The sequence below is a fragment of the Ahaetulla prasina genome, chromosome 12 (genome assembly GCF_028640845.1).
Source record: "Ahaetulla prasina isolate Xishuangbanna chromosome 12, ASM2864084v1, whole genome shotgun sequence".
In the NCBI taxonomy this organism is placed as follows: Eukaryota; Metazoa; Chordata; class Lepidosauria; order Squamata; family Colubridae; genus Ahaetulla; species Ahaetulla prasina.
This window is the reverse complement of record NC_080550.1, coordinates 21,346,156-21,368,218: the sequence shown is the minus strand read 5'-3', so window position 1 is coordinate 21,368,218 and position 22,063 is coordinate 21,346,156. Positions and strand designations below refer to the sequence as shown.

Sequence of the window (22,063 nt, the reverse complement as noted above, 5' to 3'; positions counted from 1 at the left end):
ATACAGATCCTCAATGGAAGGCAGGTTGGTAGCAATTGTTTTTTCTGCAGTTCTAATGATCCTCTGAAGTCTGTGTCTGTCTTGTTGGGTTGCAGAACCAATCAGACAATTACAGAGGTGCAGATGACAGACTCAATAATTCCTCTGTGGAAGTGGATCAGCAGCTCTTTAGGGAGTTTGAGCTTTCTGGCACCCTTTTGAATGTCACAAGAACCTCACAACTCTTCTAGATGTTGTCTGTGGAATTCAAACCTTTTAAACAGCCTAATATCTCATGAAGAACATTGGATCATGCAAGATTTTATCGCTTTCTCAGGAAACCTCATGAGGTTGGGCAAATGAGAAGGGATGACACTTGAATACCCTCACAAAATCTTGCACAAAGGCTTGCAGATGAGATTTCGCAATCTCACAAGATTTCAGCCATATTTTCAGGATTGGGATTTGGTGTTCCCTTCTTGGCTTAATAGTGTTATGGTTTAGAACAATTGTGCAAATCTGACCAAAGGCTCTAACTGGGAAGTGCTGTCTGCTAACTGCTGTTTTCTTAGATTAATCAATGACATGCATCTCCATTCAAGGATGAGGCATTGAGAAGAGCCAATAAATGATAATGCAAAGGCAATTTAAGGGCACATAGATTGGTTCATTAGCCCTTCCTTAATTGCTTAAGGAAACTTCCTTTTCGTTTGGTGAGTCCAGTCTTCCATCTGAGTCCACTTCCTTCTTTTTTGTTCTTTTCAGATTCACTCCTTCACTGTGGACAAGATCCAGCCCTACCCTTGGTCTACCTTCCTTTGGGAGAAGAAGACAATGACTTTATTCTACAGATTAAAATTTCAGTGACCAACAATTATGGCCATATTGTCCATTCAAATGCCACCGTCAAGGTGAGTGATGGCCTTCCTTTCCTTCCCAGCTTTTGGTCTTCGTGTCCAAAAGCTGGGAAGCTTTTGGTCTTCGTGATAGACTTTATCATCCAAGACAGAGAGAAATAAATAAATTGGACCAACTTTCTGTGGTTTCCACCCCACCCCACCTAAATTGACACTTTCTTTTAACCTTCCTGGTGCCTTCCCTTCTTGTTCACAAAATGCATCTTTTTTTAAAAAAAAAAATTGGCTATTCATCATTTAAACTTCAAAGTTGTCAGTTCTTTTTTTTTTGGCATGGTAATTTTATTAAATAAATAAATAAAATAAATAAATACCAATACAAAGTAGAAAAATAAAGGAATAAAAAATGGAAAGCGCAGATAAAAATACAGAATGAAAAATAGAAAAGACAGGGAAAAAAAGAGTATAGTAACGAAAAAGAAAAAAATATGTACAGAAACTACTTTCTCCTTTATCAAAAGTACGTTTACAATAGTTTTACTAGCTTATTACCTTCTCTTAAAACACAACAACTGACCTTTTCATCCTATATCCTATCTTGTAACTAATCAGCATTAATTCTACTGCAGTTTTGGCTCCGCTTTTAATTATCTCGGAAAATCAACAATGCCTTCATGTCCAGAAAGTATATTGAATTGCCTGAGAAGAGTTCCCCAACAAAGACAGGAGGTTTATTTAATACAAGCAGTCCTTGTTTAGTGACTGCCTCTTTTAACAACCGTTCACAGTTATTGCCAGCCCCAGTTATGATTGCTAAATAAGGGGTACCTGTAAGACTTTGTTGAACAAACTCACAATTGGTTTCAGCTGCATCCTGAGTTAGACCAGAACCTCAGTAAGTATGTCAGTAACATAAGCAATAAATATTGGACAGCACTTAGAAAACGTGTGGATTGACAAAATTTCCATCTGTCAGTGACAAAAGCGTTATGACGTCCTAGTTCTTGGGAAGAACTCACGGTGTATGAAAGCCAACACCACCTAAATAATTGGCAGCTGTGATTTCGTACTGTTGTATATGTAATAATTTATTAAGAGCTGAGTGGCGCAGTGGTTAGATGCAGCACTGCAGGCTACTTCAGCTGACTGATAGCTGCAGTTCGGCAGTTCAAATCTCACCGGCTCAAGGTTGACTCAGCCTTCCATCCTTCCAAGGTGGGTAAAATGAGGACCCAGATTATTATTGGGGGCAATGTGCTGATTCTGTAAACCACTTAGAGAGGGCTGTAAAAGCACTGTGAAGCCGTATATAAGTGCTGTTGCTATTGCTATTGCTATTATTAAAGCTGTATGCCACCTGAGTCTCAATGACTCTGGGCACTAGGAGTGAAGGACGGTATCAGCCCTGGAGCCTTTTTTTTCCTTGGCATTTTCAGGGCTGCCACAACGGTGGATGGATGAGCTGTGGGAATGGGATGGGGGGAAGCAGAGATAATGGGGTTTTGTAACCATAATAACATTCTTTCCCCTGGGAATCAAGGACGTTCTCACTAAGTGCTGAGGAGGCGTGGATGGAGGTCAATTGGAGTTGGGACAGTGAACGGATTGGACCATGTGATGGACATGTGGATTAGGGGAAAGAACTTTGACTTTAATTTGGGTGGGAAAATGCGGGGCTTTCAGAACGGGGTTTTTCCCAGATGTGCCAATATGGCTCAGTGGCTAAGATGCTGAGCTTGTCAATTGAAAGGTCAGCAGTTCAGCAGTTCAAATCCCTAGTGCCGCTCCTGGGTGAGCTCCTGTTACTTGTCCCAGCTTCTGCCAACCTAGCAGTTCGAAAGCACTTAAAAATGCAAGGGACCATCTTTGGTGGGAAGGGAACAGCATTCCGAGTGCCTTTGCCATTGAGTCATGCCGGCCACATGACCACAGAAACGTTTTCAGACAGCACTGGCTCTTCGGCTTTGAAACAGAGATGAGCACTGCCCCCTAGAGTCGGGAACGATTAGCACGCATGTGCGAGGAGAACCTTTACCTTTACCTTTACTAAATATATAATTTAAAGAATATGCCTGCCTCGGAGTTTTGATTCTGTTGGGGGTGTTACTTGGAACCCTGACAGACGGCTAGACAACTCTGTTTTGTTTCCTTAAACCGTTTTGTTTTGCCAGGTTCAACCTGAAGATATAAACAGCAGAAACCAAACTTTGCAGGCCATGATTTTGGAAAAATCAAACAGCATCCTAAAAGGAGAGAATAACAGCATGTCCCTCTTTCAGCTGTATAAATCGGTTTCTTCTGTTCTTAACCAAGAAAGGAAAGAAACCACTTTTAATTCATCTCTGCAGACAGATACGCGGAAAGAGGTTAGTCTTTTGAGCTTCTCTCTCAAAACCATTTGCTCCAGTTGTGGTTGAATTTGGAACCAATAGTTCTAGAAACAATATTTGTACAGTTCAGTTATGGAAGGCAAAATTCGGGGTCATAATAATTTGTTGTCATACTGGGAAGACCATGGGGTGAACTGAAATATCATATAGAATAGAATAGAATTCTTTATTGGCCAAGTGTGATTGGACACACAAGGAATTTGTCTTTGATGCATATGCTCTCAGTGTAAATAAAAGAAAAGATACATTCGTCAAGAATCATAAGGTACAACACTTAATGATAGTCATAGGCTACAAATAAGCAATCAGGAAACAATCAATATCAATATAAATCGTAAGGATACAAGCAACAAACTTACAGTCATACAGTCATAAGTGAAAGGAAATGGGTAATGGGAACAATGAGAAGATTAATAGTAGTGCGGATTTAGTAAATATTTTGACAGTGTTGAGGGAATTATTTGTTTAGCAGAGTGATGGTGTTCGGGGAAAAACTGTCCTTGTGTCTAATTGTTTATTTATTTATTTATTTATTGTTTATATTTATATACCGCCCTATCTCCCAAAGGACTCAGGGCGGTTTACAGGCATTTAAAAACAAAGAATACAATAAATACAATTCTAAAAACAATTAAAAAACTTATTCAAAAGCCCTACTTAAAAATATAAAAATTAAAACCCAAGATAAAACCCACAAACTAAAATCTAACTCAGTCCTGCGCAGTTAAATAGATATGTTTTAAGCTCGCGGCAGAAGGTCCGAAGGTCCGGAAGCTGACGAAGTCCTGGGGGCAGTTCATTCCAGAGGGTGGGAGCCCCCACAGAGAAGGCCCTTCCCCTGGGCGTCGCCAGACGACATTGCCTCGCTGACGGCACCCTGAGGAGTCCCTCTCTGTGAGAGCGCACGGGTCGGTGAGAGGTATTCGGTAGCAGCAGGCGGTCCCGTAGATAACCCGGCCCTATGCCATGGAGCGCTTTAAAGGTGGTCACCAAAACCTTGAAGCGCACCCGGAAGGCCACAGGCAGCCAGTGCAGTCTGCGCAGGATGGTGTTATACGGAGCCACGAGGGGCTCCCTCTATCACCCGCGCAGCCGCATTCTGGACTAGCTGCAGCCTCCGGATGCCCTTCAAGGGGAGCCCCATGTAGAGAGCGTTGCAGTAATCCAGGCGAGACGTCACGAGTGCGTGGGTGACTGTGCACAGGGCATCCCGGTCCAGAAAGGGGCGCAACTGGCGCACCAGGCGAACCTGGTAAAACGCTCTCCTGGAGACGGCCGTCAAATGATCTTCCAAAGACAGCCGTTCATCCAGGAGGACGCCTAAGTTGCGCACCCCCTCCATCGGGGCCAATGTGCTCTATAGTGTCGTTTTGAAGGTAGAAGTTGAAATCGTTTATGTCCAGGGTGCAAGGGGTCTGTAAATATTTTCACAGCCCTCTTTTTGATACATGCAGTATAGAGGTCCTCAATGGAAGGCAGGTTGGTAGCAATTGTTTTTTTCTGCAGTTTTAATTATCTTATGAAGTCTGTCTCTGTCTTGTTGGGTTGCAGATCCAAACCAGACAGTTATAGAGGTACAGATGACAGACTCATTAATTCCTCTATAGAACTGGATCAGCAGCTCCTTGGGCAGTTTGAGGTTTCTGATATATACATTTAGCTGTTATTGAAAAGTAGAAGGAAACAATAAGATGATTATAAACAACTTTGCCACTACCTATGATGGAACCCTTAACACATCTACACTACCCTTTATAAACCTGGTGACTGCAATAACACAAAAATTCACACCAAGGATGTGCCTTTGTGTTTTATTTTTATAGTCATAATGTATGCTGAAGATGGCATTTAATTTTATTGTATGAGGTGCAATGACAATAAACTAAACTAAACTAAATTTTATTAAAATAATGCACAAAAACCGTGACTTTGCTAAGGATCGTTTTATCAAGGAGTACAGTAAGGAAAATATAAACAAACATGTGTGATTTAGAGAACCCTTGTGAGCATGTCTATATTGAGAAAACTATATTCAAAAAGATAATATTCAGGGGGATATATTGGACTATATGTATATAAATCTTTTAGCATAGAGATTAAAAGCCAAAAAAAATTAAAAACTTATTCAAAAGCCCTACTTAAAATATAAAAATTAAAACCCAAGATAAAACCCACAAACTAAAATCTAACTCAGTCCTGCACAGTTAAATAGATATGTTTTAAGCTCGCGGCGGAAGGTCCGAAGGTCCGGAAGCTGACGAAGTCCTGGGGGCAGTTCATTCCAGAGGGTGGGAGCCCCCACAGAGAAGGCCCTTCCCCTGGGCGTCGCCAGACGACATTGCCTCGCTGACGGCACCCTGAGGAGTCCCTCTCTGTGAGAGCGCACGGGTCGGTGAGAGGTATTCGGTAGCAGCAGGCGGTCCCGTAGATAACCCGGCCCTATGCCATGGAGCGCTTTAAAGGTGGTCACCAAAACCTTGAAGCGCACCCGGAAGGCCACAGGCAGCCAGTGCAGTCTGCGCAGGATGGGTGTTATACGGGAGCCACGAGGGGCTCCCTCTATCACCCGCGCAGCCGCATTCTGGACTAGCTGCAGCCTCCGGATGCCCTTCAAGGGGAGCCCCATGTAGAGAGCGTTGCAGTAATCCAGGCGAGACGTCACGAGTGCGTGGGTGACTGTGCACAGGGCATCCCGGTCCAGAAAGGGGCGCAACTGGCGCACCAGGCGAACCTGGTAAAACGCTCTCCTGGAGACGGCCGTCAAATGATCTTCCAAAGACAGCCGTTCATCCAGGAGGACGCTAAGTTGCACTGGCCAATGTGCTCTATAGTGTCGTTTTGAAGGTAGAAGTTGAAATCGTTTATGTCCAGGGTGCAAGGGGTCTGTAAATATTTTCACAGCCCTCTTTTTGATACATGCAGTATAGAGGTCCTCAATGGAAGGCAGGTTGGTAGCAATTGTTTTTTTCTGCAGTTTTAATTATCTTATGAAGTCTGTCTCTGTCTTGTTGGGTTGCAGATCCAAACCAGACAGTTATAGAGTACAGATGACAGACTCATTAATTCCTCTATAGAACTGGATCAGCAGCTCCTTGGGCAGTTTGAGGTTTCTGATATATACATTTAGCTGTTATTGAAAAGTAGAAGGAAACAATAAGATGATTATAAACAACTTTGCCACTACCTATGATGGAACCCTTAACACATCTACACTACCCTTTATAAACCTGGTGACTGCAATAACACAAAAATTCACACCAAGGATGTGCCTTTGTGTTTTATTTTTATAGTCATAATGTATGCTGAAGATGGCATTTAATTTTATTGTATGAGGTGCAATGACAATAAACTAAACTAAACTAAATTTTATTAAAATAATGCACAAAAACCGTGACTTTGCTAAGGATCGTTTTATCAAGGAGTACAGTAAGGAAAATATAAACAAACATGTGTGATTTAGAGAACCCTTGTGAGCATGTCTATATTGAGAAAACTATATTCAAAAAGATAATATTCAGGGGGATATATTGGACTATATGTATATAAATCTTTTAGCATAGAGATTAAAAGCCAAAAAAAAAATTACAATCTGATGCAAAAATGGCCCCGAGGCCATTTGGGAAAAATAAGACAGAAATTAAATGAGATAAATTTAACTCTTTTAACTAGAATCAACAGGGGAAAATGTCAGCAAGGAAATGTGAACAAGGCATTTGGAAAGGTGACTTATATAATAAAAATTGTTAGAGGAGAATTGGTGACTTTGGTGGGAACAAAGTTCTCTTGAGGAGATATTAAAAGAAGAGTTTAAGTAGCCACCAGCTGTTGAAAAATCCTTGCAGTGAGTAAGTTATGCTTCTATTGTTCTGTAATGATGAGACCCTAGAAAGAGTACAGAGAAGAACAACAGAGAAGAAGATGATGAGGGGTCTGGAAGCTAAACTGTTAGATGAACAATGGAGGGAACTAGGAATGTCAAGTCTGGTGAAAAGAAGAACTAGGGATGACATGATAGCAGTATTCCAATATCTCAAGGGGTTCCACAAAGAAGAGGGAGTCAAGCTATTCTCCAAAATGCCTGAGAGCAGGACAATGAGTGGAAGATCATTAAAGAGAAATCCAAGCTAGAACTAAGGAGAAATTTCATGACTGTGAGAACAATTAATCAGTGGAATGTGTACGGAGATTCTCAGTCATCCAGGTCATGGTTGTCCCAAAGGTGCTTTTTTCAAGAGACAACTGGACTTTCTGGTTTTTCTTTGAAAGCTGAAGAAGCTTCTTGGATGAGAAATGAAACGTCTTCAAAGAAAAACCAGAAAGTCCAGTTGTCTCTTGAAGAAAGCACTTTTGGGACAATCAGTGGAATGTTATTCTATGTGTCTTTTCTTTCATGGTCTCTCCTTGTCTCTCAAGCTTAGAGAGCTAATGCTGACAACTCTTTCGGTGGTTAATGTCACATCGATGCAGACAGCCCTCAAAATGTCAGAAGTCCTCAAGGAAATCACGTACAGGAGCGAAGAACTCTCTTCTTCTGCACAGGTGAGCAGGCAGCCCAGCAGGTACTTTCTGACCTCTGGATAAAGCAACCGAGAATCAGGGGAGAAATGCTACTGGTTTGGACCGGTTCGGGCGAACAGGTAGTAATAAAAGCTATCGGTTCAGATGAATCAGTATTTCCGACTATCAGTTGTGCAGCATGATTTATATTCTCTAGAAAGCAAGAAACCCTGCTTTCTAGCAAATCTAAATCGCGCAGCAGAGCTGTTCCCCCACCCCTCGCTGTTCTACTTACCTTAGAAAAGGCTTCTTAAGCCTTGTTTTTCAGTGGTGCACAGTAGCGCCTTCGGTTCTCATGCACGCAAAGCACGCGTTTGGTGTGCATCGCACGTGCATATGCACAGCAAACCAGTAGTTAACTGGTAAACCAGTAGCAGACCTCAGAGCATTTCACCACTGCCCAGAAGGTAACAAAGATGTCAGAAGCAGAATGTGGGTCATTTCAGAAAATATTCCACAGTCTATAAAAGGGGGAATTTATTTTTTAAAAAAAGGTGAGGGAAACAAAGAGGGAATGGATCAGAACAATTTCATTTATTTTTGTTTTAGCAGTAGAGCAAAGCATTAACCTGCAACATGGCAAGATTGGACAATAATAATAGCCAGGCCCAAAATTTCTGTTCTGAAGTAAAACATTAGTTAAGTGAGTTTGCCTCCATTTTATGACTTTTCTTGCCACCTAACTTATCAACTGCAGTGAATCACTGCAGTTGATAAGTTAGTAACCTGGCTGTTAAGTGAATCTCTCTTTTCCCGAACTTCGTTTGTGAGAAAGAGCCAAAAGGGGATCACATGATACCAGGACGTTGCAGCCGTCATAAATATAAATTGGTTGCCAAGTATCAACGTTTTGATCACATGATCGTGAGGATGCTGTAATGGTTGTAACTGTGAAAAGCAATCATAAGTCAGATTTTTCAGTGCCGTTGTAACTTTAAACGGTCATTAAATGAACTGCTGTAAGTCTAGGACTTTCTGTATAAGAATCTGAACTATTAATGAAGAGTCCTTGGTGCTCTCTGAGATTGCTTGTTTTGTTGCAGATGTTTCATTATCCAAACTAGGTAATATTATCGGTGCTTTGGAGACCCCTCATTTCAACCTTGAGCTACAAATATTCTCCTTTATTGGGAACTATTAGCAGTCAAAGCATATTGGCTTTGATAAGAGTCAATAGAATTCAAGGTGTGCTGGAATTAAGATCTCTTCTAGGAGCAAAGGGACTTGAGACTGATGACGCACTTGGCCCCACCCTCGGACTCAGCCTGGTCATCTCCTACAGACCTCTTCTTCTTCTCTCTAGGTGGAAGCTAGTCATACTCTGAAGAGTGTTAGTGAATCTTTACTGGTGGTGGACACAGAAGATGGAGAAGATAATCTAAAACGCAAGGAAGCTGCCAGCTACCTTTTCAGTGCAGTAAGCAATGTCCTGGAAGCTACTGTGCAGAATGGAACAGAAGAAGTCTCTGTCCCTGAGATGGCACAGGTGAGGGTGTGGTAAAGCAGGTGTGTTGTCTTCAGGAGTGGCCTTCAAAAATTTTAGCAAGGGGTTTTCTGCCCAGTTGCTGGGTGGGCGTGGCCATGGTGGGTGTGGCCTAGTCAGCCTCCTGCACCATGGTGGTGGTGGGGGCTTTTTGCCCACCCCAGGTTCTGGAGGCTTTCCTCGAGCCTCTGGGAGGGTGAAAAGGCCTCCCCAGGCTCCGGAGGCCCTCTGGAGCATTTCTGGCCTTCCTGAACTTCTGGTAGGCTTTTTTTCATCCTCCTCGAGCCTTCCAGATTCTTTTCTCAGTTATACAAACCCCAAGAGCGTGCACCCTGCAGTTACCTGCATCCAAAACGGGCCAGGTAAGGATTCTTTGGAGGGGTGGAGCAGGGTGAGTGTGGCAGAGAAAGGCTACTGCAAAACCCCCATTCCCTCCCCACTCCTGGGGGAATTATATAGCAAAATCTCCATTCCCACCCCACTCTGGGGCCAGCCAGAGGTGGTATTTGCCGGTTGTCTGAACTGCTCAAAATTTCTGCTACCGGTTTTCCAGAACCTGTTCAGGACCTGCTGGATTTCACCCATCTCAAACCCCTGCAAACCCCTGGCAGCCCACCTGTGGTTGCCTTGCATTTGCATGCCTCTGCAAATCTTCTTGGTATCCTTGCTCACCATTTACGGTCCCAAGTGATGGAGGGCATGTACTGTATGCTCTTATAAAATAGGTACTTGTCTTTTCACCCACCAGTATCATTAGCCGGTTGCACGTACTTCCTAAAACATCTTCATATTCAGTCACGTTGGAGGGTAGCAATTTATGGTGTGGTTTTCCCACGTTGTAAATGGTTAGAGGCATCCAAAATGTAACACAATGTTCTGTTTTAGATAGCAGTTTGATGGATGTCATAGAAGGTGGGGACGCTGGTATCCATTGGAATATCTTTAGGGGATTCCGTTCTACCTGACATAAAGGACTCTTACAGAATCTGGTTTATTTCTTCCGCCATAGAATTCAGTCTCGCAAGAACTCGTAACCACCGTTGAAAACCTTCAGAGTGCTCTCCTTTTTGGAAAATTGCCCGACAGTGAGCCTTTGGTGCTCACAGCTCCTTCTGCAGCTATGTATATCAACAGGTAATCCATCTCAACTGTTTTCCATTTCTGTTTGGGAAAGACATATTATACCATGGGTTATCTTATCTGGGCTGCAAACTTTCTTATGACCACCAGGGAAAAGGGGGGAAGGAGGGAGGGAGGGAGGGAGGGAGGGAGGAATGAATGAATGAATGAATGAATAGCACTTAGACTTATATACCACTTCACAATGCTTTCCAGCCCTCTCTAAGCAGTTTACAGAGTCAGCCTATTGCCCCCAACAATCTGGCTCCTCGTTTTACCGACCTCGGAAGGATGGAAGGCTGAGTTAACCTTGAGCTGGTCAGGATCGAACTGATGGCAGTTGGCAGAGTTAAGGTTAGGGTTAGCCTGCAATACTGCATTCTAACAGGAAGGAAGGAAGGAAGGAAGGAAGGAAGGAAGGAAGGAAGGAAGGAAGGAAGGAAGGAAGGAAGGAAGGAAGGAAGGAAGGAAGGAAGGAAGGAAGGAAGGAAGGAAGGAAGGAAGGATCCTAGTTTGTTTCATAAAGTGCATTTCTGAGTTTATTCATTGTATTAAACCCAAAATAAACTGATTTCACTTAGCATTTTTTATTTTCCTAGAAGTAGTTTCTCAGAATGATTTCCTAGAACCTAGATCTTCTGTTGAGGCTCCTTAAGCTGGAGATGCTAGGAACAAACCAAGGTTTATTTAATACTTGTTCTTTCTGCTCATCTCTGGTCTCACCTGTTAGCCCTTCCCTTCCCATCTCATCCCATCCCATCCCTCCCCTTCCATCATTGCAGGACTTCCATCATAAACCATGGTTAATAACATTATCCAGATCCCTACAATGTACTAAACAAAACCAAAAGTCAAAAAGCCACATTCTACCTTACAGAGTGTTATGAACTCAGTTGTTGGAAATGACTTCAACAAACAAACCTGGGTCAGTAAAAACACAAGATATTTTATTTCAAAATAAATAAGAAAGCAATTTTGCAAAATGTGGTTGGATATCCCAGCCCAGACCTCAACAAGGAGTTTTAGCCAGGAAGCCACACCCTTAGATTTCAAAAAGATTCATTATATACAGTTCTATCCCGATGGCCCATTTCCCTTCTCCTTTGGACCTCCTCTGGGGTTTTAGCTAATCCAAGATGCCTCAAAGGAATACATTATCTCTCTCTTTGTTTTCTCAGATTACTTTCTCTTCTCCCATACTGTTAATACATTATTACATAACATCTATGAGCTCTCTAGCGTTAAGGAATGTCTCCATGCACCCTCAGCAGGGCCCTCTCTTATGCAAAGAACAGGATAATGCCCACATATCCTTCTCCAAGCATATGCACCATAGACATGGGAGAAAAGTTCCACAAAGCATATAATCTAACTACATTGTAAAACTCAGTCATATTTAGATCTTAATGCAGGAAGGATACAGCTGATTTCATACATATGTTTTTACAGAGGTTCATGTATTATAAATGCTTAACAAATTAATGCTTAAATGGAAAATACTTTTGTACCAGCATAATTTATATTGTGCAATAGAATAACAAGTTTCTACCGTGTTTCCCTGAAAATAAGTTATTGCCATGCGCTCAAGAGCCCGATTTGGCTTATTATCAGGGGATGTCTTATTTTGGGAAAAACAGGGTATCTATTCATCTATCCCCAGATTGTTGGGGCCAATACACTGACTCTGTAAGCTTACAGAGGACTATGAAGTGGTATATAAGTGTAAGTGCTATGTTTGTCTGTCTATCATCTCTCCTTTTCTCTCTCTCTCTCTCTCTCTCTCTCACCTATCTATCCATCCGGTCTGTCGGTCTGTCTATATTATCTATCTATCTATCTATCTATCTATCTATCTATCTATCTATCTATCTATCTATCTATCATCTACCTACCTACCGTGTTTTCCCGAAAATAAGACCCTGTCTTATATTTTTTTGAACCCTGAAATAAGCTATTGGCCTTATTTCCATGTGCTCAAAAGCCTGATTGGGCTTATTATCAGGGGATGTCTTATTTTGGGAGAAAACAGGGTATTCATTTATTACTATTCCCTTCATTACTATTTTATTTTTGAATTCCCTTATTTCTTACACAGTTTCTCACTTGTTTCTTATTTCTCCTCTTAAGAGTGCATAAAAGAAGATCAAGGGAGGAGCCATTCCTCAAAAAATTGAGCTCTTTTCACCCAATGCAGCCTGAGACCTAGGATCTGTGTGTTTGCTTTTCTGCCTTGTCTTCTCACCTGTCTTGTTTTCTGACCCTTTTGTGTAAAGGTTGCAGACCGAGAATGTCAACAGCATGGCCATTAAAATCTCCAACTCCAGTTCTGCTGCTTTCACGCTCCCTTCTGCTTCTTCTCTCAGCATCTCGGGAGACAGCGATGAGACGGTGGACATTAGGGCAAGCCTGCACTTTTATTGGGGTTTTCTTTGCTGTTGGAATGGGTTTCCTTCTGGTCTTGAAATGGTCTCTTCGTTTTTAATCAGAATTTAAATGTTGAAATAGCAGTGATGGTCCATATGACCGTCTCTCCCTCTTTTTCTTTTTTACTTCGGTGCGTTCAAATCAAGAATTGACTTCTGGCGACTGTTCTGGAAAATTCTCTACAAGATTTCAGAAGTGATTTGCCATTGCATCCTTCCAAAGGCTGAGAGAAAGGGACTGGCCCTTATCTGAAGAAATCTTGACCATTAAGTATCCCTTCTTGCAGATGGTGAGCTTTTCGGTGAATCCCTTTTCCTCAAGTGACTCATTTGATATCCATGGAACCGTTGGAGGCCTGACTCTCACCAGCTTAGATGGATTGGTCATTCCAATATATGACCTGTCGGAAGATATTGAGGTAATTTTTCTTCTCTGCGTGCTTTCCACCCCTTAGGGCAGGGGTGTCAAACTCAAGGCCCGCGGGCCGGATCCAGCCTGCAGGGTGTTTGTATCTGGCCTGCAGGCCCACTCTGGAAACAGCGAAGGACTGGCCCATGGTGGCTCTGTCAGCAAAAATTGAGCCCCGGAAGGCCACATGTGGCCCACACGGGCTCCATTTTCGCTGGCAGGGGGCTCCATGAGGCCATCATGGTTGAAAAAGGAGCCTCGATGAGTGATGTCAAGCTGGCCACGCCCACCTTGGCCATGCCCTCCCCCTGGCCCCCCAAGGTCAAATACAACCCTGATGCGGCCCTCAATGAAATCGATTTTGACACCCCTGTCTTAGGGGGTTTGCTGTATCTTGATGGTTCTTTTTTTTCTTCTTCTACATTTCTAGTTCCTCTATTAAACCCATAGTAATACCAGAGTTGAGAATGATCAGAGCAGAAAAGACTAAATATTCTACCAGCATTCTACATCTCTCCATATCCCTCCATTTTCTCTTCCTCAAGTTATTTACTCTCTTCTCCATTCTTCAATATTTAGGAGACAGAAGCACCTTCTTATTTGTCCCATTATCCTTAAGTTTATAAAAAGTTGGTCTAAATTACAGAGTAAGACTATAGTTAGTGTTATCCTTTCACATGTACATGCTTGCGATCTATTTTGAAGGCTCTGAAGGTATGAATGGATTTCCAGTGCTAATTGGTTAACTTTAACCATAGATAAGGTTACCCAGGAATCCCGCAACTCAACAGGATAAGAATGTATTGAATCTGGGAAATTTCACAGCTGTCCAAGTCAACGTGACTTCAGCAGACTCATCTCTAGTGATCTACCTGGAAGTAGATCAAAATATTCCACTTATCCTTTATTTGGGATATGATTATCTTCCCAACGAGACTGATCATGAACTGATGGCACGTCTTCCTCATAACAGAAATACCAGAGGTAAAATAAAATACCCTCAAGAGGTTGCACATTTTTAAAGCTCAGTCAAATAATGCTTTGTTGAGTAAGCCATAATGATTACCCATAATGGCTTGGATCATATCTAAAGCTGTATCTTTAACTACATTATGACATAGTTCTGTGGTCCTCAGCATTGGGTTTGACGATATCATTGTGTCCTTTGAATCCACCTGTCTTCCTAACCTGCCTAATTTTTTTCTGTTTCATTCAAAATAGAAAATCAGCATTCCTAAAATGAAATTGTTAACTTTTAGTGTCATTTTCTTTTTAAGAATCCCCCCCAGCCTAAAATTGCACCCTTAAGTTTCATTAGAAAATAAAGATGATGGCTAGATGAGTATTACAGTTCAAACTTTGTCAAACTGCCCCAGTGGTTAAATTCAAATTTTTTTACTACCAGTTCTGTGGGCGTGGCTTGGTGGACGTGGCAGGGGAAATCCCCATTCCCACCCCACTCCAGGGAAAGGATACTGCAAATCCCCATTCCCACCCCACTCCAGGGGAAGGATACTGCAAAATCCCCATTCCCACCCCACTCCAGGGGAAGGATGCTGCAAAATCCACATTCCCTCCCCACTCCAGGGGAAGGATATTACAAAATCCCTATTCCCACCCCACTCTGGGACCAGCCAGAGGTGGTATTTGCCAGTTCTCCGAACTACTCAAAATTTCCGCTACCGGTTCTCCAGAACCTGTCAGAACCTGCTGGATCTCACCCCTGAACTGTCCTCAAAATAATAAACGAGAATAGGGTAAAGAGTGAACATTTTGAGGCTGAAGGTCCAGAGAGGATGTCAAATCAGTGCTTTGCATTTCATTATCTCCTCCTAGCATCCATTTTGTCATTCACAAATTCCAAACACATCTACCAGTGAAAAGGTTGGAAACTCCTTTTGAAGTGACGTAAAAACATATATTTTTTTGCCCAATCCTTTTTGATATAAATACACAAGACACTTCAAAAACAATTCTATATGTTCTAAGACTGGTTTCCTCATCAGATAATGCTCTTGTATTGCTGTGCTAAAATTGATCTGCATTTATAAACTGGTGATTGTATTTATTCACTGTTTAAATCCCAAATGTATTCAACTTTTTATCTGATCTCTACATGGCTTTATCTGATTTTGAAGTCTACTCAAAGGGCGTCAAATCTGATCTCTGTAGAATCCAAAAACTGGTGTCAATTATTCTTTAATTGTTGTGTGGCCATAATGATATTTTAATGTAGAATCTGAATTTGTGAAACAAACACAACTAACAAACACATTTTTTTTTGTTTTATTTTTGCAACTCAGATGAGGTATATTCCTGGGTGCTTCACTCAGAAGATCTGATATTTGGAGAAGGAATGTATTATTTTGTAGTGAGACCAGACACAGAATTGGACTTCCTTGCTTCCAATGAAATGAACATCTCCGTCACTTGTTTTGTGTCCCAGTGTGTATTCTGGGATGAGCACCAAAAGAGCTGGAATAGCTATGGATGCCGCGTAAGTAGAGAGAAGTAAAAATATTGGAATACATATTGAAGATTTATTGTTAGGCAACATCTTTTCCCTGATGTGAGACCTTTTAGATATACTGGGACTGCGAGATTTGAATGCTGGGAGTTATACCGTTAACATTTCTGGAGAATGAAGGCTATGGACAACTGCTGTATTGTAAGACTATTGTAAGTTCCCTCTCAGTCAAAAGTAAACAACCTGATTTTAAATGAAAATGTTACTGAAACGAGGACTACGTGGGAAGTGTTTCTCTTGCCTAAAAGAGAAACATGTGTAGTCCTTTATTGTCAGACACAAAGGATCAGGATCATAAGTTGAACTGTAGCTTAGAAAGATTTATTGCTCTAGCCTAAATACAAGAATCTAGTCCAGGGGTCTCCAACCGTGGCAACTTTAAGACTTGTGGACTTCAACTCTCAGAGTTCCTCAGCCAGCTTTGCTGGGAGTTGAAGTCCACAAGTCTTAAAGTTGCCAAGATTGGAAAGCCCTGATCTAGTCAGCAAATGGTCAGCACACATTGGTGCTAGATAAGGGCCATCTGAATTGAAGGAGGGCTGGACTTGAGTCTTTTGTGGCAATGCAAGGATTCTAAACTGATGATGCCTTTTATTCCACCCTCCAGGTCTGCCTGCTTTCTACAGTAGAAAGTAAAAGCAAGAAAAGAAAATAATGAAAAAGACTCCTGCCTTGGGCAGGGAGTTGGATTAGAACACCACCCTATGATTCTGTGAAATCAAGTCTTAACCTAATTAGTTTTTCTCCACCTAAAGTCTCTTTCCATGCATAATAAGCAATCTGTTATGGGTTCATCTCCTGCTCCTTGTCTCTATTACTATTACTGGAATGTCTCTTGAGTTTTTTTCCCCCAGAGGTCCTGCGACCAAACAAGGCCTTCAACTCACAATCTTCCAAAATCTCCATACACACAACACAGTCCACCGTTCTGGTCTTTCAAGACTTTCACAAGACTTTTTCTCCTGATCTTTCTTCATGTCCCAGCTTGGAACCTCTAATCATGAAAGGCTGGGACCTTCCTCCATTCCATTCCACATAAAACATATCCTGCAGCAACTGAAAAATCCTTTCTCCTGTGCTTTTCCTTTCTGTTTTTATATTCTATATCTTTGGCATGTATGTGCCACTTTACAGAGGCATTCTAGCATCTTCTCCTTTTCTGCTTGTGTGCTTTTTCTTCTCTGTTGAACTATCAGCCTCCCCATGACCTTTGCCTAGATCCAATTCCTTTCTCCCATTAGGCACTTCACCTACCACACTGACAGATATGGAAACAAAGACCCCAAACTTTTATGTGTCTACAGTCTGTGAGGGACAATACAGATGGGATAGAGATAGATGTCAAAATGACACCTCTTCTTTGGCTTCTAGGTTGGTCCCAAAACTATCCCTGGGGATACTCAGTGTCTCTGTAACCACCTGACCTTCTTTGGTAGCTCTTTCTTTGTCATGCCAAACACCATCGATGTCAGCAAAACTGTGGAGCTGTTTGCCACTTTTGTGGACAACCCCGTCGTGGTGACGACTGTAGGCTGCATCTTCCTAGTCTACCTTCTAGTTCTGATCTGGGCCAGAAGAAAAGACAGCCAAGATGATGCCAAAGTAAGTTGTACATGTGTCTGTCTGGCTTTTTTTTTTTTTTTTGCAATACAAAGAGTTCTCTTTTGCTTGTAAAGAGGGGCTGAACCATTACGGAACCTACAAGATGGTACCATGGTTTGTTTACCATTCATGAAGTCTATGCTCAAGTCATCGAGGTTCATGGTTGTCCCAAAGGTGCTTTTTCAAGAGGCAACTTGGATTTTCTGGTTTTTCCTTTTGAAGACGTTTTGCTTCTCATCCAATCTTCCACCGTGGAAGATTGTCCCATTTTCAATTCTGTAGATCAGCCACATTTCTATTGTGGGAAAATGGGAGGGGGGATTATGTGGAGTATGGGAGAAATATAGTCAAAATAACATTCCTTTCTCAGAGAGTCAAGGACGCCTTGCCCTGACACCTGGAGTCGGATGCCTGGGAGGCATCTCCGGATGAGACGGTGCCTGATTGGGCCATATGATGGATGTGTGGGTTTTGGGCAGGGACTTGAACTTTCACTCCAGTGGGGAAAACCTGGAAACTTTCAGATTCAGTTTTTTCCAGATGTGCCAATATGAAATCACTAATAAAATGGAACTTTGAGGAATCTCTAGCTTCGGAGTCTTCTTTTGTTGGGGGTGTTATTTGGAACCCTGACACCTGTCAACACTGATATAGCAAGAAATCTTTCCTTGTTTATTTCCATGTCCATAAATTAGAATAACAAGCGTTAGAGGTCTTCTAGTCCAACCCCTTGCTCAGGCAAGAAACCCTACATCACTTCAGACAAATGGTTATCCAATCTCTTTTTTAAAACTCCCATTGTTGGAGCATTTACAACTTCTAGAGGCAAGTTGTTCCACTGATTAATTGTTTTAACTGTCATATTTCTATTCATCATCTCTTTGTTATTCCTGAAATTGCATTACTTCTCTCTAGGTGAAGATAACCCTCTTGGAAGACAATGATCCTTTTGCTCAATATCGTTATCTAGTGACGGTTTATACCGGACATCGCCGAGGTGCAGCTACAACCTCTAAGGTAGCAATGGTGTCCCAGATCTTGTGGCTTAAAAGAGCCACAGCACTTATTTTATGCTGAGTCTAAATAAGCGCCAAAGAGAATGTTCTCTTAAATCACCAAGTTATAGACTGGTGGAGGACGTCTTTCTGATGAGGATAGGTTACAAAACTAAGCCTTCCTTTCCTCCTTATTGCATTCCCCACTTAGCACTGCATGCGCATGGCCCAATCTTTCATTAATACAAATGAAAATGAAAAAATCTATCTGCATAATGTACTCTTGGCTGATTCTCAGACACTCATGCCTTGTAATTAGCTAGAGGGAAAGACGAACAGTGATAGACAAATAGGAACCCTGCATACAGTACAGGTAGTCCTCAATTTACAACGATTTGTTTAGTGACCATTCGAAGTTACAACAGGACGGAACAAAATTACTTACGAACATTTTTTAAACTTATGACCGTGGCAGCATCCCCCATGTTTACAGGATCAAAATTTAGGCACTTGACAACTGGCACGTGCAGGTAGTTCTCGACATACAACAGTTCATTTAGTGACCATTCAAATTTACAACGTCACTGTAAAAAAGTGATATTTGACCACTTTTCACACTTACGACCTTTGTAGCATCCCCATGGTCACGTGATCAAAATTCAGATGCTTGGCAACTGGTTCACACTTACGACCGTTGGTGTGTCCCAACGTCATGTGATCCCCTTTTGCAATGTTTTGACAAGCAAAATCAACCGGGAAGCCAGGTTCACCTAACAACCGTGTAACTGACATATCAACGGTAGTGATTCACTTAACAACGGTGGCAAGAAAGGTCGTGAAATGAGACAAAACCCACTGGACAAACGTCACACTTTGCCACACAAATTTGGGACGCAATTGCGGTCCTAAATTGAGGACTACCTGCACGCAAATGAAATACATGAGGAAGTGAAGCAATTCTTATGCCTCCTTTCTATTCCAGGTGACTCTCACCTTGTACGGCCAGGAAGGAGAGAGTGAGCCGCATCATTTGATGGACCCCGACACCCCAGTTTTTGAGCGAGGTGGTGTAGATATCTTTCTCTTATGCACCCTTTTTCCTCTTGGGGAACTACAGAGTATCAGACTGTGGCATGACAATTCAGGAACAAGCCCTGCTTGGTACGTAAGAGAAGGAACATGTTCTGACCTAGGCTTCCCCAAACCACGAAGCAGACTTCTTGTCCCAACAAAAACCCCTTTGTGACAGTGAATTTCTCTCCCAAGTCTTTCCTCTCCCACAAGATAGTTCACAATTACCGACCTTTATCAGGCTTGGCGAGTGGCCAGGCTGATATCTTTCAGCCACAATACTTGGCAAGAATGCAGTAGTGAACTAATTGTCTCCTGCAAACTCCACTCCCCTTTATTCCCTCTGGGAGGGGCCATTCATCGTCCACCTGTGGCCTTACTCCCAAGTCGACCCTTGTTCTTTAGCAGTTCCCTTCGTCAGGCAACTCTGTACACTGGAAACAGGCTCCAGTTGTTTGTCTGCCTCACTGATGTCTGACTCCAAAGGCAGCTAATAACTGCCATATGGCCCTGGCCCTCTCTCTGCCTCCGACATAGAGCCGTCATCAGAGCCTTCCCCAGACTCCAGGACTGGCCCATGTTTCTCCCCAACCTTCTCACTGTCCGAATCTACTGCCAGATCCGCTGGCCGCTGATGGACCACCACAGAACAGAACTAGAGATGTCCTTTTATCCTCCTTTTGCAAAGAGGACATCTTCTGAAATACTCCTTTATTGTTTGCATTTACATTTCTGGTTAATTTTTTTGCATGGTTTTGCATTGAAGTAACTCGTAGTCACTGATTGAACTGGGCAGCCATACCAATTTAACAAATAAAGATATGAATAAAGAAATAAAATTGTTCTCTTTCCTGAAGGTTCAAGGAAGGGATCTTCTATTTTAATTTTAACAGAAGGGGTTCCTTCTATTTTAATTTCATTAACTCCAATTTAAAGGAGCCCTCAAATATGTTGGGTTACAATTCTAGCCTTATTAGATTAACTTTTATCGATTGGTTAACTCCTTGAGTGGTAGAACATGATTTCTGAAAGGCGCCCAGTTGAAAAATTAATGTAGTTTGCTGTCAAGAGTGTCCTTAGTGTGAGACCTGAAATATGACTGATTTCTACTAAGTGAGTCTAAAAATAACTTGCAGCTGGAACATGTTGGCCAGTTGCCAATCTACTCCATCAAGAATAACACTGCCAGACAGCTTCAAGTGATTTTATTGGGGATTGGGTAAATAAAAATGTCCCAGATTTGTAAGCTAGGTTCACACATTCTACCGTATCAGCCTACCTATTCTATGACTAAGGTGGTACTAGAACTCACTGTCATCCAGTTTCTAGTCTAGTATTTACGGGACTGCCTACTGCCACCGATTGCCTCCCACCGACCCGTACGCTCTCACAGAGAGGGACTCCTTAGGGTGCCGTCCGCCAGGCAGTGCCGACTGGCGACACCCAGAGGAAGGGCTTTCTCTGTGGGGGCTCCCACCCTCTGGAACAAGCTTCCCCCAGGGCTGCGCCAACTTCCCGACCTCCGAACCTTCCGCTGTGAGCTTAAGACACATCTATTTATTTGCGCAGGGCTAGCCTAGGGTTTTTAGTTTTAAATTTAGTTTTAATGGGGTTTTATACTATTTTAGTGATATTTTAATTTCGTCCTAATTAATCAGTTTTTTAATTGTTGTTTTTACTTGTATTATTTTTATGTTTTATTTGGCTGTACACCGCCCTGAGTCCTTCGGGAGATAGGGCGGTATAAAAATTCGAATAAATAAATAAATAAATAAATAAATAAATAAATAAATAGTCTGATGCCTTAACTAGTAGACCAAACTGGCTCTTTTGTGTTGTGTGGTGTGGGAACCAGATTACTTTGCCTTGCTGACCAACTGTTATCTAACTATGCCCATGATGGCGAACCTATGGCACATGTGCCCAAAGTGGCACACAAAGCCATGTCGCCCAGCACATGTGGCCTTGCCTGTCTTCCAGATTTCTGGCTTGCATGCATACACGATGATTAGCTGTCCTTGTACGCACCAGTGCTAAAAACCGGCCTGCACATGCATGTCAGACAGCTGATCGTCAGGCGTGCATGCGTGCTAGAACCCAGAAGTTCAGCTTATCCGGAATGCAGCCCTGATGAGCACGCGCATGCGATGTTTCCGCGCAACCTTTTCAGCACTCGGTGCTTTTCGCCATCACCGAACTATGCTGTTACTTAATATAATGCATGAACCTTACCATTTCCTTTCTTTTATATTTTTCATTCGCAGGTATGTGAATCGTGTTCTCGTCCATGATGTGGCCACTGATCAGAAGTGGTATTTTCTTTGTAACTCTTGGCTGGCCATTGACGTTGGAGATTGTGTCCTAGATAAAGTCTTCCCTGTGGCCACTGAACAAGACATGAAGCAGTTCAGGTGTGTATTTTTGTTTTGAAAAGTAGAACGCCTAACATATGGTATATTTTTTCCTCCCAATAAAGGCTCAAAAAAATGAAAAGTTTGGTCAAGTTTCCAGAATTCTACTCATATATTTTTTTTTAAAAAAAAACTGGCTTTAGAGCAGGGGTCTCCAATCTTGGCAACTTTAAGAATTGTGGACTTCAACTCCCAGAATTCCTCAGCCAGAAGTCCACAATTCTTAAAGTTGCCAAGGTT

At 42.2% G+C, this 22,063-nt stretch overlaps 1 protein-coding gene across 1 annotated transcript in view; it reads left to right on the top strand.

Annotated features, from left to right (window-relative positions):
* Positions 1–22,063, top strand: part of PKD1L3 (polycystin 1 like 3, transient receptor potential channel interacting) — an 82,066-nt gene that overhangs the window by 25,940 nt on the left and 34,063 nt on the right. The window contains exons 16-28 of the mRNA XM_058155438.1: positions 745–890; positions 3,008–3,202; positions 7,640–7,765; positions 9,087–9,269; positions 10,276–10,400; positions 12,659–12,785; positions 13,096–13,227; positions 13,976–14,201; positions 15,521–15,714; positions 17,116–17,346; positions 18,262–18,363; positions 19,324–19,502; positions 21,677–21,823. Of these exons, the coding sequence (XP_058011421.1) occupies positions 745–890; positions 3,008–3,202; positions 7,640–7,765; positions 9,087–9,269; positions 10,276–10,400; positions 12,659–12,785; positions 13,096–13,227; positions 13,976–14,201; positions 15,521–15,714; positions 17,116–17,346; positions 18,262–18,363; positions 19,324–19,502; positions 21,677–21,823 (2,113 nt within the window). The remainder of the gene's footprint in view (positions 1–744; positions 891–3,007; positions 3,203–7,639; positions 7,766–9,086; positions 9,270–10,275; positions 10,401–12,658; positions 12,786–13,095; positions 13,228–13,975; positions 14,202–15,520; positions 15,715–17,115; positions 17,347–18,261; positions 18,364–19,323; positions 19,503–21,676; positions 21,824–22,063) is intronic.